At 46.7% G+C, this 25,695-nt stretch overlaps 1 protein-coding gene across 8 annotated transcripts in view; it reads left to right on the forward strand.

Moving 5' to 3' along the window:
* Window positions 1–25,695, forward strand: part of LOC146193818 (solute carrier family 45 member 3-like) — a 133,736-nt gene that overhangs the window by 83,363 nt on the left and 24,678 nt on the right. For 4 of the 8 annotated variants that reach the window (XM_084602840.1, XM_084602842.1, XM_084602841.1 and 1 more), the window contains exons 2-4: window positions 19,935–20,097; window positions 21,819–22,058; window positions 25,069–25,227. In XM_084602840.1, the coding sequence (XP_084458966.1) occupies window positions 19,963–20,097; window positions 21,819–22,058; window positions 25,069–25,227 (534 nt within the window). In that variant the 5' untranslated portion in view covers window positions 19,935–19,962. Of the gene's footprint in view, window positions 1–13,052; window positions 13,104–19,934; window positions 20,098–21,818; window positions 22,059–25,068; window positions 25,228–25,695 lie in introns of all 8 variants that reach the window. The other 4 variants (XM_084602843.1, XM_084602844.1, XM_084602839.1 and 1 more) reach the window with 2 other exon arrangements.

Raw genomic sequence — 25,695 nt, forward strand, 5'->3', positions numbered from 1 at the left:
ACATTCTTTGTGAGTGCCCCATATACAGTGAGGAAAGACAGTGTCTGTGCCGTGCTCTGGAGCATCTAGATGGACGCCGATTGACTGAAATTAAGATTTTAGGTTCCTGGTCACGGCGATCGTCTGCGGTTAAGGCCTCCTAGGCACTGCTCCGCTTTATGAAAAGCACAGGCCTAATCGAAACACTATGATTTTGCTGTTATGTTACGTGAAATGACTGTGACGTGATGTGATGTGACATGTCTGTGATGTGACTGTACTAACTTCACCCATCCCTCTCTCACAACTTTTAATGCACTCACCTGTTTCCCCCAGTGCAGTGTAGCAAACCGGTTTCTTTTACGGGTTAACCTCCCTGCCTTTCCTCCTCCTTTTGCACAGTACTCCCATTTGCAATGCTATGTGCTTTCCTGGGCAAATATGCAAGACATTAAAAACACTAAAATATGCGCATGTAAAAATGGTGTAGCGGTCTTGAAGTCATGAAGAGTGCCAGACTGTTCCCAGATGCTGTTGGCGCTCGTATTGCCAAACAAGTGCCACTTTCGCAATAGGGGAACCGTACTGGTCGTTTGCAGACACTTTCTCTTACCTCCAACTATACAAGACAAGACTCAAATGTCGCACCGCGTGACTTTAAGTGCTGATGTGCTGTGTGACGATGATCTGTTTAACTTTGTCAAATGTCGTGTTTATAAAAATACTCTTTGTTTTCCCACAGTCTATCCGAGCTGCAGTTATAAGGTCTCTGCTCAGAATGTTCTTGCGAAGTGAGTGTTCAATGCAAAGGCAGAGTTCTGAGTTCGCAATGAGCTCCCACGCGAACGAAGTGAAAAATTCATAAGTGGCGCGTAACCAGTATTGTTCGTTTTCTTTTTCATTTTTTTTTTGTTCAAGGAAAGGTTAGATCGGGGTGCTTGCTGTCACGCACTCTTCACTTTAAACGTCTTGAGCCTGTAACGAGTCGATGATGTCACCTTTCCAGGCTCATCAGTCATTTGATACCAGCGAGACTGGAGCACTGGGGAAACTCTTAGCAATGAGAGCGCGCCATATAAACAATAAAAGAGCCGGGCTCATGGTTCGACGTAGTGGTCTTTCGTGGACGAGAGAAGCAAGGGGTAGATTGGTGATGTCGATATCTTGGTTGCATGTTCAACCAGGCGGAAGGCGATGGCTGGGGGAGCTAGTTTGTACGAAGAGTTGCAGAGTTGCAACCGCGATGTGCACCGATACTTGCTTGCTGCTTTTTGGAAAACTTCCGCGGGCAGCTTCATCCAGCCTTCGGGTCTCGGCGAAATGTATACAGCGCAGCCTATACAAACCTCCACCTACGCGGCTCAAGCCGGTAAAGAAAGTGAATGAGCAGGCCGCGGTCGCGACAGGAAACAGCCGCAGCGTTCTTACGGGCGTCGGCTCCCTTGTTGGAGTGGTAAACAGGGGACCGGCGCCTTCGAGCGCCTAGCGCTCTGGGGAACGACCGCTGGCTGGCTCGCTGCTTCAGGGCCGGGCAAGGAGGACAGGTTTCCCGGAGTGAGAGAACAGCCTTGCATAAAAAATAACCTGGCCGCGCTCCGAGCGCGCGCAGATGGTGGTGCGAGCGCTCTTTTTTGGGGCTCGCGCGCGCGGGGCAGCTTTTGAAGGCGACGCAACCGCGACCGCGGATTCAAAACCGGGTCCCTTCTTGTTCGAGCGCCGTGACATGTTTCCACTCATTTGTGGCGTTTTACCTCACGGTCTGTTTATTCGACTTTTCTCTCCTTTTCGTTTGATTGTGGCTTGCTTAAGGCGCGTTTCAAGCCGCTCTTGTGTAACTTTCGCGCCTTGCTGTGGGAGTGAGCGGCAACTTGCCGGGTTTGTCGCCTCGGTATGCAGACCCGGAGGTCTGGCTGCCTCTGTTCGCTTTCCGAGTTGTGGCCCTGTGAACATTAGCCGCCGCTGTCTTCGCCTGTGTTTGACCTGTGCCAATTTCGATGAGGGCATCTAATCCGACCGGAGAAGGTGAGAACTGCAATTCTTACCCAATCGGTGCCGCAGCGGACGCACTATTTTTGCGTTTCTTACGTTTTGCGTTTTTATATTTCTCTCTTTCTCTCTCTCTCGCTGTCTCTCTGCGGTTTTTCATGGGTCTGTGGGGGTGAAGGCAAGTGGGGACAGGCGGAACCGAAAAGAGAAACGCGTGGAACCCCGCGTCTACGCCTTCTTTCTATGCATTTTAGCGTTTGCGTTACGCCAAGAGCATATGCTGCACGTTGTTGGAGTCTCAATTTCTACAGGTGGCTTATTAACCTTTATCATTTTGCCTCATTCCGTGCACACATGGTGGTAGCTTAGAGCAAGTGAACACTGCAATCTCTCCTCAACTCAAAAACTCAAAGGTGAACAGGGCAGAGTAAACAAAAAAAAAAACAAAAAAAGACTAGTACCTTGAAGGAACTGCTATGCATATACGACAGATGCTGTTGTCACGAACTGTCGGTGTATTGCCTAAAAAAAAAAAATAGAGAGCAACAACAACAAAAACACTTGTCGTTTCGGCAGTTCTATTTCTGGTGACAACTGCGATGAGCACATTGCCAATTGACTTGTGTTATCGTAGATTTACGTCAAGGAGAGTTTCATGACGTCACCGCGCTGGTGTACGGCATTACACTGCGACCAAGAAGGACGCGTATATTTCTTTGCTGCCAAATTTGGTTATGGTAATACGTCATTTGGTTGGTTTGGTTTGCGGCGTTTAACGTCCCAAAGCGACCCAGGCTATAAGAGACGCCTTAGTGAAGGACTCCAGAAATTTCGACCACCTGGGATTCTTTAACGTGCACTGACATCGCACAGCACACGGGCGCCTTGCTTTTCGCCTCCAGCGAAAACCGGCCGCCGAGGCCGAGATTCGATCCCTCATCCTTGGGAACAGTAGTCGAGCGGCGTAACCATTTGTGTGTGTGTGTGTGTGTGTGTGTGTGTGTGTGTGTGTGTGTGTGTGTGTGTGTGTGTGTGTGTGTGTGTGTGTGTGTGTGTGTGTGTGTGTGTGTGTGTGTGTGTGTGTGTGTGTGTGTGTGTGTGTGTGTGTGTGTGTGTGTGTGTGTGTGTGTGTGTGTGTGTGTGTGTGTGTGTGTGTGTGTGTGTGTGTGTGTGTGTGTGTGTGTGTGTGTGTGTGTGTGTGTGTGTGTGTGTGTGTGTGTGTGTGTGTGTGTGTGTGTGTGTGTGTGTGTGTGTGTGTGTGTGTGTGTGTGTGTGTGTGTGTGTGTGTGTGTGTGTGTGTGTGTGTGTGTGTGTGTGTGTGTGTGTGTGTGTGTGTGTGTGTGTGTGTGTGTGTGTGTGTGTGTGTGTGTGTGTGTGTGTGAGAGAGAGAAAGAGAGAGAGATGTATAAAAATAAAATTTACTCCTTATGCCTCCGCAGCTATGGGTGCTCGCTACTGTGCCCGAAATTCACTGATATCATGTAATGTCACGGTATGGCCGAGGCCCACCTGAACCACGTGGCACGTGGGTGAGGATGAGGCGTCATTATTGTCTTGATTACGTTGCAGTTGACTGGTGAGGGGACCATTGTAAATGTTCATGATGAAAAATAGCGCGAAAAGTACACGAAAAAGTACAGTTGTGAGTTAGCGCTTGTCCGTGTTGTCCTTCCGTCCTTCGTGTACTTCTCGCGTTATTTTATCATTGTAAACCTTCATAACCTTTTAAAATGTTGCGCTATGTTCCGCGTGGGGCACGGTGGAGGAGGAAGAGGAGGAGGCAGAGAGAGGGCTGCTCTTCTCTCGAGCCCTTTCTACGACTCTGTTGAGCGCGGAGCACTCTTGCTATTCGTGCCGCGGTAAACCCGCCCACGGAGACCACGACGAAAGCTCGTAGATACCCTGAAATTATTATTAATTAGCGCAAAAAGAAAATTTCGCACTGTTCAGGACGTACAGTAAACGACGAGGACAGATACAAGAACACGGAATAAGTTTAGTAGTGCGTTAAATAAAGTTGTTTCCTCCTTTTGCTTTCTTTAGAATTTAGTTCATTCTCAGTGAAAGCGTCAGCTCAACTTCCTGAGAACCTAGTGCTTCATCGGGAGGGATTTGTCGAAAATATATTCAATTTCGTGTAGAAAAAACTCGATTACGGCATGAATAGTTCACAAATTTCACAAATTTTTCCATGTCCGAAAACGCCAAAACTTCTTTCTCTTCGTAATAAAGTGCAATAAATCATTGCTCTATCGTCTTACGGGGAAGTAGTAGGCCTGTATAGGTTTGAATGTTTTAGTTGCTTCTGAAGTAGGCTCAGATTTCGCATTGAGTGGGAGCTTTATAAAGAGACGGTGCCATTTTTGTCTGTGAGGGCTGTAGGGCTCACACAGCGGAAATAAAAAGCAGCAGAAAAATTGAGAATCAGTGTGCAACATGAGACCTATAACAAGACAAGTCCGACGTGCTAAGAAACGTTATGATTGTGAGGCAAGTATGAGTGGTTATAAGCTGCTGTTTTGCACACATCGACGAGAATGGTCATAGCTTCGTCGTATAGAAAAATTAGTTTTTAATGCGTTTCTGTTTTTTTTCTTCTGTGCTCGTAACAGTCGAGTATTGAAAGGTGCCATAGAAAACCGGTGTTGTGAGATTGAGAATATAATTGTGAGGCAACTGCATAATTTTGAAAGATTCTTTTATGAACACATTCATTGAAATCGTGCAACTTTCCGATGCTTAGCAAAAGTGTGCTTCCGAGTTCTGCCGTGTGTTCGCGAGTACTTAAGACTGCATTCCATAGAAAACGGTGTGCGTTTTTAGATAATTGTGTGGGAGCTATTTAATGTCATTAGAAATGTTTATGGACACATTGATAGATACGGTCTAAGTTTGTTGTGCGAAGTTAAATTTCGCTTGGGAAATCTGTTCTGGGCACACAACCAGTATATAAGACTACCATAGAATACCAATGGGCCGCGTTTTTTAAATAAATAACAAATTGCAAACAAAATTACAAGTCTGGTGAGGGAGAATCTGCAGATATATTGATTGTTTTGGTGCAGGAAATGTGCACTGACCCCATCATTTACGCGAACATATTGCTACGAAGATGACGAAGTGGGCGGTGGCACGGCGTGGAGCGCAATGCGCCAGGTCCGCTGGCCATTAAAGCACACCACAACGTCATGTCATGATGTCGTTTCTTTTTTGCCGTGTCACCATACTCCGTCGTTTGTCATCACGTAATAATAATTTAACAAGAACACCTGGCTCGCAAAGTAAAGCACGCAGTTTGCGTGGGATTTTACGCAGATGGCTCCAAAGCAGTAACGCGCGTTGAAAGTGCAGTTTTGTAAGAAAACTTAGCGAAAAGTTACAAGGCTGTCGCACTAACTTTTACGGCTGAATGAGCTCGCATTGGAGAAATCAAGAAACGAAACGTACCCTGTAAATACTGCTTGACAGTAATGGTCAGTTAAATGAAGGATAAATGGCAGAAGGCCTGGGGTCATGTAGTAAATAACAAACCACACTTCTTAATGACAATCTTGGCAAAATGGATGTAATACAAAGCTGCGTTTTGTGGAAGTAATATACTGCCGCCTTCGTTTTGGGGACACGAGCGCATGCGCACACATGCAAATGCCCCCCCCCCCCCTCACAAGTACACACTCACCTCCATACATACCCCCCCCCCCCCCCGAACACATTTAACTTATTTGCTGACAAAACAAGAAACGTCTAGATTAAAAAATACGAAGCTCACAGTAAACCGCATTCAATACCTGTTTGCAAAACTGCAAAAAGCAAAGCAAGGAAAATATCTTTTTACTACAATCTAGTAAATCTAGCGAATTCCTAGTACAATCTAGCGAATAACGTCACACGGAGCACAGCTGGAGAGCCGCGTCGGAGCTGCCGCCGACTCCGCCGCTGCGCCCACTTCATATATCGCCCGTTTTTAGGTTTCTGAAGAATACTACGAAAAGCGTACCATTTGACAGGACAATGGAGACGAGGACAGGACAGAGCTACATGGAATTATGGAAGTGAAATTATGCAATTTTTGTAGCTCTCACGCGGTCCTCGTCTGCCTTGTCCTGTCAAAACGCTACATTTTTCGTTGAACTATCTCTGAACTAATGTCTGACCAACTGGCGCCACAGTATACTCTGTTAAATTTAAGAAGAGTGGATGGCTTAAGAAAACTATGGGTTTCATAAACGACTGTTCGTCAAATAAAACAAGAATACTTTTTATTACCTCATGTTTGGCTTATCATAGTTGCTTATGGGTCATAACACGTCACACAACTCACAACGACGGCATCTCCAGAAAGTATCAAAGCTAAGCTCAATTCAGCTGGTTTTTCATTTCGATCGCAGGGATCACTGCAGTTCGAAATGACTGTGAATGACCTCGGCGGTTGTTTTGATGCATGCTATATGGCAGCAGTGGGCCTGTGAGCCTAATTCGATATAAAACGACAGCATTTTCCATTTGACCTGTGACCTGTGCGGAGAATGACACCGCATGTAACTAACTCTACGAAGTACAGATTAATTCGTGCTTTGATATGTCCGTGGCTGACCAGACTACATCATTGGTATTCGAATACCGTGCCTATAGGGGACACAGCTTTTTATTAAGAGGTTGGATCGACACATCGTGGAAATGCCGCCGTTTATTGAAAGTAACTAGAAGAATGCAAACGCATAATGTCATAATAATGGTCATTCTGAGTGTCTCAAAATGATAGGAGGCTCATCTCTGTCTGCTCGCTCGCCGTTGCTGCAGCTGTAACCTTAAGACCCATCGTATTTGAACGCTTACTGTAGGGAATAGGTTCGTTAATTTGTGCCACTTTTTACATTGCCTGTAAGACCCATGCAATTATATTCTCAACAAAACGTAAGAATTAAATGAAAATGTTAGGGGAAGGCCGCTGCAGCAAGGTTTAGGTCTGAAAATTGGGTGACAAGGAGTACAAAGCAACCATTTTCTTTTTTGCAGTAAACGCATTGTTGAGCACCTGGGAGGTTTGGCGGCATTTCCTGAGGTCGAAGTGCACTATTCGCATCACATGACCTGCGCATGTCTATTTTTCTCATTTATTTTTTTAATTCCCGTAGTACACATATATGGCCAACTAGGGCTTTTAACGAACTTTGCTATCTTCATCCCTTGTAATTGTAACCCTATAACTTTCTAGAGTATCTTCCATGACATTATCCTGCATAAAAAGACACGAAATCATTTGACGCTTGAAGAATCGCTCATGTTCCTAAGGTACTCAGCGCGACTCTTATGCCTTAAAGCAAGAGTCGCACAATACGGAACACGAAATGAATACTCAAAATACTAAGCTGCGGATCAGGTAGGGTTGCCTCGTCTGTCTCCCACCAGTGGCTCTCGTTTACGGAATATTAACGTCCTCAACACGTTTCACAAGCGTTCGACGTTTTCTTGATGACTTCTTTTTTTTTTTTTTTTTTTCGTAGGAATAGGCTTGGTCAGCCGTATGCGGTAGTAAGGCGACACCACTGCCATGCCATAGCTGTGGACAATAAGCTGATGAGCGCGAGTGAATGACGTAGTTGGCTTAATTTCCGGTTTCCAGCATCATGAGCAAAGTTGTCAGCATCGACGTTACATAAAGCAATTAGTTTTTGGTGTAATCTGAGAAAACTGATAAGGACGCTTGTTCGGCCCTCTTGTCACGTACCACGAGTGATTTCCTTTCACTGATGCCATACAACGCCGCTCTGACGCGCACAGCGAATTACCGTTTCTCGACTGGCTGGCTCTACGTTAATGCGTGGTGTTTTCTGCTCGTCATTTAGTGTAACCCTAAGCATATGAAGAACAGAACATTTTTTTTTTCATATCAAATAGCATATCAAACTGAAAGCGTCACTGTCCACTCACCCCCTCCGCTCCACAAACTGTAAAAAACACACACAACGAGAAAAAAATATCAACCAGAATCTCGGATTCCATCCGACACCGTCAAAGCGAGCATCGGAATAATAAAAAAATGAGGGGCACTTGATAACCGTCTAAAGTTATGACGCGACAGTATTAAATGCTTTCGCAGGCCATCTTCCTTTGAGGATCCTTTTTCGCGGCCATGTCGTTTGCTGCTTAATTTGTGCCTCTATTATATCAAATATATACTCGTAAGCATACACTCATAATCTGCAACATTATATGAAATTACACTAGACATAGATGCCAGCTTCACTTTAGCCTAGCCCACCGAACGTTCTTGCGTGGCCTTATGACAACGTGTCTGGATCGGGATGCAAGGTTCCTGGCAGCCTAGATTACGATATTATCCTCTCATCTGAGAGTTGAAGCCCGCGTTGACTGCACCTGCAAATGCCGTCACATCATGTGGTCTCGTGACGTCCAATCCCCAAGACCAATCAGTGCACATTTTAACCTTCCACCTGACGGATTCATTTTTCTCTCACAGCACCAACAGCGCCGATGCCGGATTTTCTAGACGGAGGGACTTAAACGCTTTTGCGTTGAAACCCTGCCATGGCGTACGTGTAGGTTTAACGCCTCACCTCGCAACGTTCAGTTATGTCTCCCTGACGCCAAATTATGTAATTTTCTTCTTCATGAGACGGGAAGAAGACCTGTAGCCGGCTAGATATCACGGCACGGAGAAAGCGCCAACAGCCTTGGTTTTGTCAAGTAAAGCCGGTTAGTTACAAGGCGCTGCAGCTTTGTCTTATATTGCAGCATGAGGTAAAGCAAGCAAAATAAAGCGGTAGCGTCCCTAGGTTTCACATGGCGAGACTCGTACGCACATATCTAGTGTCGCATCTCCCTGCAGGAGATGTCGCTGTTAGAATAAGACGACCACGTGTAGGCTTATATATAACACACGATTTTCGACATGGCAGCGCCGTCTATCTGCAGATGCCCTTTCCGACGGCGTACGTCGCATCTCTCATTCAGAGAACGCGGCACTAGCTCACGTAAGATGTTTATGTTTCACGGTTTGTACATAGTGGCAATCGCGTCTGTGAGCCGGCTGGAACCAGAAGCTATGGCAGTTTCCAGCAAGAAATACTCAACCCACAACTTAGTGTTCGTCGTTATCGGAGATACGAATTACCGTCGTACAAACGAGGCCAGACAGCCGTTCATTGTTCATCCTTTTCTGCGCCAAACGTTGTCATGTGCGGATCATATCGCGTTACGGACGCGTGGCACTTTATCTACCGGGTGTCCTGTAATGGTCGCATAGGGCGCGCTGGTTTCTTTTGTTTTCCGAGTGTTTGTTTCATTGTCGATCGCAACTGGTGTGTAACATTTCGTCTGCCCTATCGCGCTGGTGAGGGTGCTTGGATGGTACGCCGCGATAGCGCGATAGTTCCACGTTACAGCAGAGCGGGGATTTCCAGCCCTTTTGAACCTTGGCTCAGAGCGACATCCCGTATTACCGACCGGCCGCCTATAAGAGTGCATTGTCGCTCGGCCAACTATGGTAGTGACATAACTGAAAGATCCGATGTTCGCGTCACCATCCCTCAGAACCGTCATCAGAAACAAGCCCCAGAACGTTGTTATTCTTCGGCGTTGGATAAAGGATTTTTGAAATATGGCGGACCCTGGCTACGACCTCGACTGTAATCGTGAATGCGACTTTGAGCGTCCGTCAAGAAAGTGCTGCCTTACCTTTCCCGGCTTCTGTTGCATTGCTCCAGAGTCTCCACCCGACGATATTCAGTCGATATGCTCAGATGGGTGAGCGAACTGTGCACGTATGCCGTTGTTGTGCTCTGATCACTAGTTCAGCTCAGGCTGCCACTGTAGCTGTATTTTCATCTATATATTTGGTTTGAAGTCACGATCATTGATGTATTCTTATTTTACAAGCCTCAGAAAGGAGGAGAAACGCGTTCTCATAACTGGCACTTTACCTAGTGATGTTCTGCTCTGATTATTTTAGTCTACGATTTCTTGATTGTGGTTTTAATGACTAAAAGAAAATGAAAGACAGCTGCGTCATTTTATGTATAATATAGGTCTGGTTATGTAAGATGACACAAACAGTAACTAGACACATCGCAGCCACACCAGTTGCACGTGGAAGCACATCGTTAACAGCGAAACATGCGATAGTGCATGCGATGATCTATGAGAAATTTTGGCCTCTAGTGCCAGAGGCGTTTTTTTAATTCTGCCAGATATCTTCCATTCGTTTCAATCGTATGATGTTCCGTTAGAAATTGCTTATTTGGTGTACGACCAGAACGCTACTGCGATCACAAAAAGCCTGAAAGGCGCTCTAAAACAAAAATATCAGAACCGATAGAGAGGCATATCGCGAGGTAGCGTGTGAGTAGCATTTTACACTCGCTTTCTTTTTTCTTGTTCCTTCTTATGAATCCGTATTGCCTCTGTGCCATACAAAACTAAATGACTGTTGCGCATAAAACTCATTGTCTCCAGCTCGAATGCTTGTTAAACACACATTCTGCGTGAGATGAACACTGCCGAAGGAAGGGCGCATATGTTAGGCATGTTTGGTTGTACTGAATGAAACAGAAATAGAACAATAAAGTAGAAAGTAGATTATAGCCCAACACCACCTGCTGTTTGTCATGCAATGTCCCGAGAAATGTGAATAACTGAAACAGGCAATATGTCGGACAAGCCTAGCTCTGTCCGCGTTATAAGCAGTGCGACCAACAATATGTGCAGACTGCTTCTTCTCAACTTACCGGTGAGAAAGCCCTTTTGCTGGACCGTTTTTGTATACAAGGACACGCTCCGATTCGCGTTAATGCTCGTGACGTGCCGCCACCTATTATGAAATCAAATGAAAACAAATTTGCTTTCCCATGTAACAATATACAGATGGAAGCATTGTAAAAAAAAAGCTGGCCCTGCGCAGTTTCACGCAGTCTAAAGTCCTATTATATTCAATCATATTATAATATCCTATTATATTATTATATATTATACAAGAGCCAATCTGTTACAGAATTGGTGGGGTCATGCAGCTTTGCATTTTGCCCTGGAATCTAGAGCATCAACCATGAGACTGTACACAGTGAAATCAGTTAATTGTTTGGCTTCAGGCAATGGAATTGAATTAAAATTGCAATTAAGTTAGCTATGAGACTCCAGCCACTTTTCATGATTTTCAGGTGGCAGAGTGTAGATAGAGGGCAATACCACCCTCTCCCAACTTGTAGGGTGCAGGAACAAGACGCTGCATAAGTTGGAAGCCATGAAAAGAACCCAAAGGGTGGCTACCGTGGGCGGCGGACTTTCTGACGCGTACGTCAGAATGTGCTATCTCAAGTGGACTGTGACGGGAGCAACCAAGCAGTTGACTGCTGTCGCAGGAGTGACTTTATTCACGACGACGGTTTATTCAGTTTTCAAAACAGTGAATGAAATTTAAACAAAAGTCATCAATCCATGGAGCGAAGCATGCTGCGCAGTAGTTGAAAGGTGTGGGGAGCGCGTTCAAGGCTGCATGCGTTAATCAAATAAGTTACCCCGTTTTTCCTCGGCTGTATACGCTCAACCTATTTTCACGCGGCTTCCCCGGATGATGTCACTATAGTCAACGCGCGCATCTCAATAAATTTCCAGCCATGTGCTGCGATTAATATCCGACTGCTTGAATCGTACAACAGGTGCATGCCTCTTTTAAAGCCACAGCTTTTTTAGCCTCGCCGAACGAAGCTAATCGGCGCTGTAAATTTGGCCTCTGGTGTGGCGCCGCCCGATTTTGCGCACGTGCTTCGCGTGGAGCTGGCGGCGCTCGCTTCTCCTGCTGCTGCTTCGCTTCTTCAACTGCGCATACCTGCTGCCGCTTCTTCTTCATACGCCAGACAAACGTTTTTCGCAACGGTTTATATCTACACAAATCTACAATACCCTTGACACAGCCTTCCCATTCTCTGCTACCCTTTCCCTCCATCGCTACCGCTGTCCATCTGGCTCTCCTCATGGCATCTCCTCCATCAATATACCCTCGACGTATCGTCTAGACCAGTCTATGGTGCCGTTGAGGTTCGTAGACAGCCATGGAGGAGTCGCGTGCTGTAGCCAGTGCTCCGGCAGCATTTCCTTGACATAGTTGTGGAGGAAATAGGAACCAACTGGCTCAAACCTTCCCCCTGTTGAACCTCATTTCCTTGACGTTCGCAAACAGTCATGGAGGAGTTAAACCACAACAAACCGTGTCTGACTATGCCTAATCGAGCTTCCGTTCTGTTAATAGGGGCGCGCCTATGTCAGTCTAACCTTGCTTAATAACCCAGCATAGCCAAGCATAACAAATCTTTAGCTTGCATAACCGGGCCTAGCCGAGCGAAGCAATAGCAATTTTTTTTTAATTTCACTGGCTTTTTACTATCGAATTTCAAGGAGCGACTGCATGGTTTACAAGGCAGTGCTTCCTGCGTGCGCCGCACTCGTCGATCGCTAAGTTCGACTGCAGCGCAATGTCTGTACAGTGTGCTGAGTTTTGCTGCAGAGGCATTATGTGAGTACCTAAGCGTGCGTTGCCCTGTTTTAAAACAACGCTGGGGTGATATCGCAATCTCTGGCAAGCAGTCCTCGTCCTACACAGAGTCCGTGCTTGGTACAGGAAATCGCGGTATTGATAAGTCACGTTATGCATGGGACAACGTAGGGTGAAAATGCTCCATTGTCCGCACCTCCAGTTAAGCCGAAAAGCCCAAATTTTACACTTCTGAACATAGGTCATAGGTATATCCTGCGGGCTATACACTGGAATGCACGGCACTTATGCAGTCGACCTTGAGCCCGTCGGATCATGTCGTCGAATTAGTAAACACTAGAGATATCGTCGGTGAACTGTCTTCAGTACATAACTATTACGCTACGTGGTAGCCCTTCCGTTCGTCACCGTCATAGTGGAAAAATGGCCTGCAGAAACTAATACAGGCAGACACAGTATATGAAACTCAGCCTACTTGACTTTCAGATGCACTTACGCTGTGTAGCTGTATTTCCTGAAGCGAGCAATGCCTGTCGGCCGTTTCTCAGTGCCGTCTCCCCACTGCGCTGTGTGTTTTCAGGGCACTGAGCATGCGCCGCCGAAAGTCGACCATTTGTGCCCGCCTGAGTTTGTGAGTTGATTTTTTATTCTTCTGATGGCTTCTGCTCTGCAACACTTACGGTGCTCTTCATTCCCGTCTTGCGTTAGCGGAATGCTTTCCAATCGCTTTTGTGGAATACTTCGGCATTTCTGATTAATCTTCATTGTGTAACCTGGATTCTACCTTCACTCTTTAAAGACTCCTCAAACAGGTTTCACACAGTTAAGTGATGCATTTGAGGTGCGCGTTCACCTGACTACGGTGCGCAAGGACCATGAGCGATCCATTTCTCGTGGCGCTGAAATGCATCTTTATTTCTGCGCGGAGTAGCTGAAATGCGTGTCTTATAAGCTTACTGCAAGTTCTGCAAGTTCCCTCCTTGCAAAGCAGAGCAAATGACTCCTCGTATAAGCAAATTTTGCATCGGATTGTGGCCTCCGTGGCCGCATAAATTTGCAAGCAAAGTGCTTAAGCTCCCGTATATGTGCGGTGCTAAGTGAGTGCACATTAAACAAAAAATAAAGAAGAGTGGTTGTAATAAATCTGCAGCCCTCTGCAGCGGCGTTTGCTTTATCCAGAAGATTTCAGGCGTCAAACCGCATGTACCGCACCAATAAATGTCCTATTCCTCGAAAGAAACGCTGCATGGTATTATTGCATGTGAGCTTTTCTGTTACGGCCTCCAAGTTTGTTAATGCAGAATTGTATATTTTTATGCACTGCAGTGAAGCGAGGTCATTTGAGGGGACATCCTCCCAGTTCCGCGGCTGCAGGATTATCGTGCTTTGCCGTCTAATCCTTTTATGGTTAGGCCTTACGTACGAGACTGCATATATATTCCCGTTTATGTTCAGCGACATACTTTAATTGCACGTAATGAATGTTTGCTCTTACGTTGCTCTAAAGAGCGCTTCGGGGCCCGTTCAGCAGAGCTCTTTTAGCGCTTTGTCGACAAATAAGCCCGCATTTTCTACGAGGAGTAGCGAGAAGCAAAAAAAAAAAAAAAAAAAAAAAACATATAACGCGTGCCTCCTTTCTATACATTCAGCGGCTTGGCAAAGTTTCGCGAGCTTCACTAGCACTAAAGAACATGTTAACGAGAGAGCTGAGGTCCATGCTAGACTTGTGAACTGTGGTCGGTAACCCAGAATAAAGGTCGCTGATTTATGTCGAGGGTGTTCGTAGTTATCTCGTTCACCTGGAGCTGCGTCGTTCGCACAGGAACGAAAAGATCATTTTTTTTTCTTCTTGTTCTTCTGAGCAATATTTCAACCCAGATTCCGTAACAAAACCAGGGCGTGAATAAATTCGAAATGCTGGCTTTTTTGACCGGTTTTACAGCCGGAGGTGTGGTGACGAAAATTCGTCTCCTATGATTTAATGCCTTAGCTTGGACTTTAGTGCACCTTTGTATCATAGCTGGTTGCAACGGTTTAGTTTAACGTGGTGCCACCTATGTTCCCAGGTTGTGTTTGTCCTTGAGTAAAGTCAGATATTTTGGTCTTTTGTTATAGCGAGTATTTAAATTCTTTGATTTAATTTGGAGTAGTAATTTGAGCCCTCTTCAGAGCGGGGATTCATTTTGATGTATCAGCTAATGAGAACAGTTTTTTATGCGGACTTAAATAACACATCGCGGGCTAGTCGGTTCATCTCATGGCAGAGCAGCGCAAACAACGCAGGGAGAAGAAAGGAAGACGTACACGCTGGCACACAAATGAATGTTTATTTTTCAGACACTTTGGTAAATATACAGCAGCAAGAAAATACGAACAGAGTCTGATAAACAGTCATCGCCACCAGAAATCACACATGAAAACTCATATAATCCAGCTCCAGATAAGAACCGCAATTCTTTGTCTATAAGGGCTATAGAGGGGGGGCTGACACAATGCTCTTTAAACGATGACAAAACCACGCGAGAGATCATTTCGGATAAAGATTTGCGGTTCTTATATGGACCTGGATGATCCGAGTTCTCCTGTGTGATTTCCCATGGTGATGCCTATTATTTATCAGACTCTATTGTTCTTATTGTCTTGATGCTGGTGTATATTTACAAAAGTGTCTGAATAATAAACCTTCAATTGTAAGTGAGCGCTGTGTGTGTCTAGTCTTCTTTTCTTGTCCCTGTGTAGCTTGCGCTGTTCTGCCTTGAGCGGACTTAAGAGCGATTCTAAAGCGGAGTGCTTGGAAACCGTTTCTTGTAACGATGGCCCGTCTTTCTTTCGTCGCTCTTTTTGTCCTATAAATGCTACCTGCTTGTATATTCTCGTGGTTTAATTTCCAAACGTTGATCAAAAGGTTCATGCAGTTCAGAGAGCGTTTCGCTTTCGAAAACGTACTTGTTCTTTCGATGAGGACCATGGTAGATGCTTCTTTTCTTCTTCCTGGCAAATACCCGACATGACGTTTCCTGATGGAGACGGTATTCCAGAAAAAGAATTACCACATTACAGTGGTCATGTTACTTGTGCTATGGTTCCTAGCGATGGCGGTTTTGTCATTTCCCACGCCTTTTTCTTGCACGTCTGTCGCTTGTGTACATGCGAATTCCATTCGGCATGCATCACCGGCATTGTCGAATAGATCCCCAGAACAATATTATACCAAGCAGGTTTCAACAAACAGCGCAAAAAACCTCCTTCTCACGTGGTGGGGTTCAGCTTCAGCCAATGCTTTACGAAAAATGCCATCAAATGTGTTCGGTTTTCAGTGGTGAGTCATGCGTGCACCGGTAGTCCCAGCACTAACAGTAGTCCCTCTTATCTCACCGGAGCTCGGTAAAAAATTGAAACCATAGCGCATCTAAAGAGGGAAACTGTGGCAAAGTACCGAACAGTCTCCAAGCGCGTGCAGAACAGCAGTGCGAGGCCTAATGGTTGCATCGCTGGAGACGGGTCATTTTTCACAGCAGCATTACTTGCCTTGCAGCATTGCTTCTACTGAAGCATCCGGCAAAGCAATCTGCGGCACTTATAAAATTTCCCACCGCTGGTAAGTTTTGTTCAATATCCGCGGTTCTCACCAAAGGCCGAAGATATGCGAGTTTACATAATTGACCTTTACAGATTTGTGTTTACAGGCGTGTTTTATGACGACGAGCGCGATAGGTCTGAATGGTTAAACAATTTAATAAGGTAGAATTTCCTAATCAATAATCGTTAAACAATTATAAAGAGAATTACCTAATCAACAGCGTTATTTTTGATATTCACGGAAAATATTATATTGCGAGGTTGATGGTCGTTGACATCTAAGGTGAGCCCGCTTTTTCAGTTTTCTTTGTAAGTGATTTGAACTTCGGAGCATGTAACGTCAAAAATACGCGTTAGAAGGCTCATGCACTTGGGTTTCTAGCAATGCATATTTACAAACAATGGCTTTGCTGGCGTTTCCTTATGCATCAAAAGTAGGCGTCGTTTGCACCCTTGGTCATGCAGAAGATAACAGGATTCTGTCATCCATACCGCCCGCAACGACGTTATTTTGTAAATAAATGGACGAAATCCCACTCAGCGAGCTTTCAAATGCAACATTTAGCGTTGGCTATTAAGAACTACGGTCCCAATAAGAAAATTTTAAATGCTGGGGTTGTCTTCGATGTTGACGGTCTTTGATTTCTCAATACAATTTTGCCCCTACAGAAAATTGACAAAACATTTATTTTTAGCAAATTAACCGCCTGTCATGCTTTGTCATGGACAGAATCACCGCCTTGATGTACAATCCACCTGCACAAACCGCTCCGATGTGAATTCTTATCACGAAAATTTGAATGGTATATAAAAGTTTATAACCTTCCTGTCAGCGCCAGAGATCTAGACGCTCCTTATCAAGCCCCGGCGCGGTGCCGCAATAGGCAGGGTGCTTGACTGCAGTACCCATGATGGAGGAACAAATCCCGTTCGCGGCGGCCGCTTTTAGATGGAGGCGAAAACCCAGGCTTCTGTCTGCCTTGCGATGTCAGTTCTTGTTACAGAACACAAGCAGGTCGAAATCTTAGGAGCCCTCCCCTGAGGCGTCTAGTCGCTTTGGGACGTTAAAGCCTATGAACCAAACCAAACAAACTGATCCTTATCAGACGGCAGACCGTCAAAATAGTCTAGGTGTTTTTGTCTCCTACTCCGTGTTTTTCGTGTTGGAGACACCTTCCTTTCAAGAGTTACGTAATCCTCAACCTTTTTTTTTTTTTTTTTGCTTTTTAGAAACGCTCCTGCGTATGCTAGCAAAGGCATGTGAACGAAAGATCTTTAAAATAGCCTCATGATGATAGCGTTCACCACATAGCAGGTTCGTTTCGTGCACGGCACACTTTTAAAACGGGCTTTACCATACAACATGCTTCTTGCTTGAGTGGCGGCTTTTTTGCGCTGTTCTGGTGTAGGTAGGTAAATAAGGACGCTAAACTGACAACTACCAGGAAATGACGCGTCGCTGAGTTGCCATCAGCCCCAGGCAGACGTGCTAGCATGGAGGTACCTCAATCCTGGGAAATGTGCGGGCATCTGGTTTTCTCGATGTTTGCTGAACTTTTCCTATTGCTGTAATGCTTTTGAACGTTCTTGAAAATGTGTGCTCCGCGTGCTCAAGGAAATATGTAGTTCTGAACATTAATGTCTTGTACCGCGCATTCCGCGGCATTTTGTGCTTTGCGAGGGGCTTTTATTTCCTCGATGTGAACTTCGCCCAACATTATGGGGTAACCAGTGAGGTACCCATTCAACCGTAAAGTGTTCGCCGCTCGTGCGAATATAAAGGAAGAAAAGGCAGGAGTTAACTGCATGAAAAAGTGACAAATGGCGGCAGCAAGAAAAGGACTCGAGGGTTTTCGTACTTAGCTAGGTGTAAATAAAGCTAATTATGTCACTGAACTATAAAAGTTTAAGGAATTCCCTCGTTTCGTTACCCTGTTCAGCTTATATACTAAAGTAGGCGTAGCATAATTTAACCAGGCTTATACGCTCGATGCTGGTGAGATGCGTCAGGTGAACCTGGATTTGAATCCAGTCGTGGCGGCAGCGCTTCGGTGGAGGAGTAACACGATGTACCCGCGTGCTGTGAGATGTGAGTGCACGACGCTAGTTGGCCTAAATTATCTGGAGCTTTTTAATATGGCTTCTCTCATCGGTTAGAAGTTAGACGCCATGAGCAGCAATCAGTGGCAGGAGGCGGTAAAGCAAAACACCAGTACACTCAACCTAATGCTAACTTGTCCTGGCTCATGCAAGCCATCTGCTGTAAGAAGATCCCCGCGTGTTTCTTTTTTCTTTTTGTAGCGGAAGCTACACTAGGCTAGTAGAGGCGCATTTCCCGGAGCCGGGCAGAGGCCAGTACTGCACATGCGCTGTTACGATGGCAATCAATTGCGCAGGAGCCATAGGTGCGCGCCACGCGCCGTTGCTTCGGCGCAGCCGCTGCGCCGAGTCCGCCGCGCGTGACGTCATCACTTCGCTATTCGCCGAGTTGCGCCTTGCAGCGGGGATATAAAGTCGAAGCGATGCTGTCGCTGCCCCAGCGAACGCGGCCACCTACCGAGTGGGGCGCTAAGTACTTGACAGTCAGAAAGCGAGACCGTCCCGAGCTAAATTACTTAGCCTGCTACTTTGCAAAATGCTGTCTCAATATTTACTCTGTTTACATTAAGCTAAATTTCTTATCACTCATTGCCGCTCAAGTTGGATTATCATGTGCTCACCGGACTCTACAGCATTTCTCTGGAGGAATCGCTCGAGCCTGCGATTTCTTCAAGACTCTTCGTGATGATGATGCGCTTAATTTCACGAGTTTTTTCTGCACTAAGAAAGGTTTAGGTAATCATGATGGCGCCCAATACGGGATTTTGTTTCTACGCGCCTGTCGATCATGGTGTTAGAATGTGGCAGAAGCACTATCACGTTGAGGGTGTCATCCTGATAGACCCATGTCGTCCTTATATTTTGTATAGAGGAGAACCAGTCAAAAAAGGGCAAGGAAGAAGAGAAGAGACGTACACGTGTCTTCGTTCTTGCCCTTTTTTTTTACTAGTATTTCCTTTCACAGTATACCAACTGGCCCAGATTTCCACTCTTAACATATTTTGTATATCCTGCAAACAGCTTGTAAAACGGAGTATAGTTGTCCTCGATTTGAAACTGTCGGTCATCTTAACAAGTTAACATACCCTGATTTTTGACGCCGGCAATTGCTAAATTCATATATCGCTGTCCCCATCGCGGAGTGGTTTCATGTTCTTTTTGGACATACATGTCAGTAGTACACAATCTATTTGAGACTGTGTCGTTACTCCGCGAAATCAAACCGTGCGTAGAAGAGACCTAACCTTGAGTTGTTTGGGGGAGGCGGGAGTGGATCATTCTATCCTCAAACATTTGCGTGTGTCGTCACGCAAGCTCACTCTTCCGTTGGGAATTTATTGCATAGCGCGATAGGCAATACGCTACAGTGATACTCCAAGGCGTACCGCTTCCGCGCGCGCGCTTGGTCCCTGCATGGCAGGCAACGCGCCGATAAATGGATGGATGGATGGATTGATGGATGGATGGATGGAATATAGGAGCGTCCCCTTTGAAAAGGGGACGCATGCTTTCAAGCATGTGGCGCCATCTGGAGACCTTAATTTGATTTGCGCATGCGCAATGGCACCTCGCGGAAGTGGATCACGGCAGCGGATCGCGCTGCCATCTTGTCTTCCGAAACTTGCTCCCTACTAATTAAAAATGTTGGCGCTCCTGGCCCCATAATGATCGCATCTTCTACTGCCATTCTTAGCTTAGTGCTTTAGAGCATTGGTTGATGCACTGAAGGAGCACCGAACTGTGCGCCTCCAATAAAATGCCCCCTTCTTTTCTGCCTGTGCAGCAGCGCCAGCAGCGAGCCGACGGCGGCGATGAGCTCCCGGTCATGGCGGCAGCTACCTTGGACCGTGGGCATCAACCTGGTCGCCTTCGGGGCCCATCTGTGCGCCTGCGGCTGCTTCGTCTACCTACCACCCATGCTTCGAAAGGCTGGCTTCTCCGAAAAGGTGGGCTGCTGCGACCGGCCGCTGGCACATATACGCCGTCGCGATGTGGGATTTGATGTACCGCCCGGATAGCTTCAAAAAAAAAAGAAAGGGAAGAGTCATTGCATGTGCTTCTGCGGTGCAGTCGAAAATGCCTCACGCACACTATCTGTTTAGAGGAAAGAGAGTGAAGCAGAAATGAAAAAAAAAAAAAACGCTTTTCTGTTATACATTAAGTCACCTTCCCAACAAACATCAACCTAATTTTGAAGGAGTCTGCCACTGATCGTGTGAACCACACGTCTAGCACGTCGATAGCGCTTTTTGTCGTTTAGTTCTGAAGAATTAGAGGCTGCGGACTCTTCTTGCAGCTAACAGTACCTGGGTTTTCCTCGTCTTTCTTTCGCACAAATTTAGCCTACATCACGCGAAGAAAGTTTCTGGCATAGGCTGCGTGGGTGACTCTTTAATCGTTTAGAGATTACGCGTTGTTGCCTAAGAAGAGGTAGGCTTCCCCATTTGCAGCTCACATAGCGGACTGCGGCACGCTCGCTAGTTCTACTCAGCACTGAACGAGAAACGCGAAGCCCTTACGCGGAAAGTTGAAGCCACACATACCTGTAACGAACTGTCTATTGTACATACCTCTGGGAGTAATAAAGCTAGGACCACGCAAATATATTGAGAGAAAAAGTTGTTCAAACGTTTTCACGCGGAAACTTTATTGCAAGGCTAACACTTGTACGTGTTGCGGACTTAAAAAGTGACTTCAGAGGCGAACAAAGTCCGTTCTCTTTCTTTTTGTCACTGTCGAGCAGAACCTACACTCGGTGGAACCTTAGGCACCGGACTCGGTAATAACGGCTCTCCCGATTCCGAATTCTACCGCCTTGGAAATCATGACGGCCTTATAAGAGTGGCGACTGCTATATTTCTTTTTCGTTGCGGTACTTGGACACAGTTAACGATTAAACTTGCTAGATGAAAAAGTTATAAACCAAAACCAGCTGTAAATGCCTGCTACGGGTCGTACAAAGCGGACGGTAGAATTATTATGTAACTTTCTACGACATCAGAAGGGCAGCAAGGGCTTGCTTGGCTTAAGGGGTTTAAACGTCCCAAAGCGACTGAAGGCCACGAGAGACGCCGTATTGGTGGGCTTCAGAAATTTCGACCACCTGAGGTTCTTTAACGTGCACTGACATCGCACAATACACAAGCGCCTTTATTTTCGCCCAGATTCAAGAAACGGCCGCCGCGGCCGGAATTCGATTCCCCATCTTGGGCGCAGCAGTCGAGCGCCCTAACCCCTGCAGCACTGCGGTGGGCCGCACCTAGATAAAAAGTACCTAATGGTTGCAGCCGACGTTGCACGAGGTTTTTTGTAACGCAGAGTACAGAATAAGTAGTAGATAATGCGTTTAACAGGTGTAAGATGGGCACAAAAATTGCACGACACTGCGATCAAACTGTTCTCTTGATTCGAGTTCGAAGGTGTGTCGTGTGGAGGCGGGACGGCAAATTCCAAAAGGGACTCTTTCAGTTCTAGTGTGCTTGCCTAGTCAGCTGTTCAGTAACCACTTCTTTCAAGATGCCAGTGTTGTGTGAGGCTTTTGTCGCCGTACGTGCAGAAGAAATTGCTATTGATTGTGTTGACGTACCGTGTTTATCCCCGTTAGCCTCTTTTGAGGCCTTGGTGGGACAAACGAACTTTAGTGCGGCGGCCACCGCTGTCTTCGCAGACCCGTGGCGTGATCCTCGGAATGGGCCCCTTCCTGTGCATCATTGGTGTGCCGTTGGTGGGTGCTTGGAGTGACCGATGCCGCTCCCGGCTGGGCCGCCGGCGGCCTTTCCTGCTGGGGCTGGGGGCTCTTCTGGCACTGGCGATGGGGGCCATTGCGTACGGCGACGTCATCTTCGGGCCGGCTGCTCATGGACCCGTTCTGGCGGCGGCAACCGTGGTCCTTGACTTCGCCACGCAGGTTGAAATCATCTCCCATTTTTCCGCGTGTTTCTACCGTATAGAGAAGAGATTGGTCAGTAAGCTGTGTGCTCGCTGAGATGTAAAAAAAAAACTGGCTATGTTGCAATTTTTCTGGAACACTCGTTCTTGCTTTGTTTTTTATTGCGAAAGCAATATTACGCCCATGAACGGCCTTTCGCGTAATCCCGGACCGTGCCACGTTTGACCTTTAAGCGTCAACCGTGGATGACCTATGACGTCATACCAGCTGCAAGAGATGGGCTATCAAGTGGAGTCGTCAGGGCGATCCCGGATCGTGCCACGCCGGCCGGCTGTTCTCCTGCTAGAGGCGCCGCGCTCGATGTGACGTCATACCAGCTGCGAGAGGTTGGATACCAAGTCGTGCTGTCGGGCGATCCCAGATCGTGCCACGCCGGCCGGTGGTTTTCCCGCTAGAGGCGCTGCACTCGCTATGACGTCATACCAGCTGCTAGAGATAGGCTACCAGGTCTAGTCGTCGGGCGATCCCGGATCGTGCAACGCCCGCGGTTCTTCCACTTTGAGTGACCGTATAAAAGAGGCGCGCTGCTCCTCGTTAGACAGACGTTATGGACAAAGAGAAAGAAAGATTGCGCCAGGTCGCCGCATTGCTTTCGCAACCTACCAGGCTTAACCAAAGCTAAGCCCCAGCTAATTTTTAAAGCTTCCGCCCGAAGGAAACTATAGAACATATATGTTCATTCAATGTCTGTGCTACATGAGTATAGGTATATTAAATGCTCTGTTTCTCTTAGGGCACTTGGCACGTAGGCACGAAGTGCAGTGCATTAAAGAGCGTGCATGGGAAAGGGGAGTTGGAGCTTTGGTGAAGCTCCGTGATCTCACTGGCACTGGAAATAAGGCTGGCACCGGCTGAACATCGATCATCAGCGACGCTACACATTCGTATTGCGCAGCGTAAATTTTTATATTGTCGTCGTCTGTACCGCATTGTGGATACTGCGTGCTCTGTAGTGGCTCCTCATGGCGACCTGAAAGGGGATGGCAGCTAAGAGCGCGCAGCACTAATCATGCCACTATGAACATCGTCTTAGTGCAATAGTACACTGAGCTGAGATTTTTTCTGCTCACAACTTCTCTGTTCACTGCAAATTTTGTCGCTGAGATATTGATGGCCGATAATAATGGGCAACTATCACAGGCGCGTGCAAGCCCCGAGATTTAGTGCAAGTTTTGGCAGCTTGTGAACAAAAATTGTCTTCCTCCATATTGTGGCCTCGAATCTCAAAGTTCAAGCGATCTCAGCCTCACAGCAGTCGCATCTGCAATAGGTTTAATTCTGTGGTGTCCTCTACGAACTTCAGGAACAATCGGATGCGTCTCAGTTATTAGTTCTTTCTTATTGTTATCAATATTATTCAGTTCATTATTATTTATCAGCTTTCTATGCCCACTGCAAGACGAAGCGCTGTCTCATACCTCTCCAATTAACCATGTCCTACGCCAGCTGCAGCCGCCTTATCTCCACAAACGTTCTAACTTCATCCGCCCACCTAATTTTTTGGCGTCTTCTGCTACTTTTGCCTTATCTTGTAACCCACTCCGTTACCATAAAGATTACCGGTTACCTTGCCTTCGAATTACATGTCCTGTCGATGCCCTTTTCTTGTCGGTTTCTGTCGTGGCGTCAGTAACTCGTGTTTCTGACCTATACCCTGCTCTGTTCCTGTCTCTTAGGTTACATCTATCACTTCCCTCAGATGCCTCATGCCAAATGACCTTTTGTAATGGAGCATCCCACCTTCAAACACGAGGCTTCCAGTGTCCAGTAGCTGGGCAGGGACAAAGAGTTGAATGTATTAGCATGTCTTGGGTTGCGACGAGCGACGTGAACAGCGTCTCAAAACAGGAGGAGGAGGAAGAGGAGGAGGAGGGGGGAGAGGGAGTAGCAGAGGAGAGTCCCTCGTCCTACTGAGTGATGCTTAGGCTGATCTTGTCAATGTCTCCCTTACTCATTCGGCCCATTCTAAACATCATACAGCTGAAGCCTTAGCAGGCTAACATTTGCGCGGACATTGTTGCCTGCGTTGCACACTTGTTCCCCAACCTTAATGGACACTGCCAGATTTAATAGCACAAGTTAAGGGGAACACAAGCTCCGCCTTTAATGGTATGGCACGGTAACGTCGGCTACTACCCGACATATAAGCCCGGCATTAAACAAGCTTGAGAAAGTGTCTGCGTAGCCTAGATGCAGCGTGGCTGATTCCGCATCCAAGAGCACTGAAAGATTGATTATAATTTCACCCTCCCGCCCCAAATGAGCAGCCTCAGTTGACAGCTCCCCCCAAATTTTTGATTTCATGTGAACTGGTTAAGTCGCACAAACCTTTGAAGAATCAGTGCTTTCATGCCAGCTACCATCTACCAGCGCCATGCCCGTTATTTGTCGCTTTTTTTCGCTGATTTTCTGAATGACGGGACCTTTAATCATCATCATCATCAGCGGCAGCAGCAGCCTGACTATACCCACTTCAGGGCGAAGGCCTCTCCCATATTTCTCCACTTAACCCGGTTCTGTGCTAGCTGCATCCACTTGACCCCTGCGAACTTAACCTCATCCGCCCACCTAACTTTCTGCCGCCCCCTGCTACGCTTTCCTTCCTATGGAATCCAGTTTGTTATCCTAAGCGACCATCGATTATCCTCTCTTCGCACTACATGTCCTGCCCATGTCCATTTCTTCTCAATTTCCACTAGAATGTCGGAAACTTGAGGTAGCTTGAGGGACCTTTAATGCTATCGACTAAAAGCAGACATCGGTAACTCTGTGACTCCTTAATCAATCGAGTGATAGCGACGTCGTAAATGTGTAATAACAGACTTGGCGGCGGCGGAGCAGAACAATGTTGTACACAGCGAACACAAACAGCCGAAGTGGTTCCAATCAGACGCATTTAGAGCATCTGTCAAGTTTCACGTGCTACTTGCTTCATCTGTTTTTCTCCTCATTTGTTCTTTTCGCCTAGGCTCTGCTGAACCCATCCCAGTCGCTGCTGTACGACCTGGTGGCAGACGTAGACTACGGCTTCTCCGTCTACGCGTTCACGCTGTCGCTGGGTGGCCTCTTCGGATACCTGCTCAGTGCACTCGACTGGACCGGCACAGCCCTAGGCTATGCTGGACAGGTGAGTTGTAAAATCTGGGCGCTACGCTCTAACATGTAGCCCGTGACAGGAAAAGACTACTTGTTGGAAGCGGGGAGCATCCCGACATTGCATCTAATGCTCTTACCAACAACTCTTGCCATTATGGGACAGTGTATAGAAGCGCGCGAAATCGTCGCGGGGACGCCCAAATAAAAAATTAAATGCAATGAAAAAGCAAAGAAGGGCGATACGAGCCCGATCTCACTTCGAACTGGACACTACAGCTGCATGTTGGCAGCTCCTCTTTTGGCTCACTGGTACTCTGTGGCATATGCATAGCTATACCCAGCTGATTGCGCTTGTGGCGCCGTTCTCGTTTATTTTCAGCCGCAGTTGTATAAGGGTGCTGAAAGTTAAGCTTCCCTGCGAAACGAAGAGAGCAGTGTGTCCCTCAGTAAATGGAAAACAGTCTCTACCGAAAGAGTATGGTCACTGTACTGTAAATTG

The sequence above is a fragment of the Amblyomma maculatum genome, chromosome 4 (genome assembly GCF_055883805.1).
Source record: "Amblyomma maculatum isolate TAMU_Amacu chromosome 4, ASM5588380v1, whole genome shotgun sequence".
Classification (NCBI taxonomy): Eukaryota; Metazoa; Arthropoda; class Arachnida; order Ixodida; family Ixodidae; genus Amblyomma; species Amblyomma maculatum.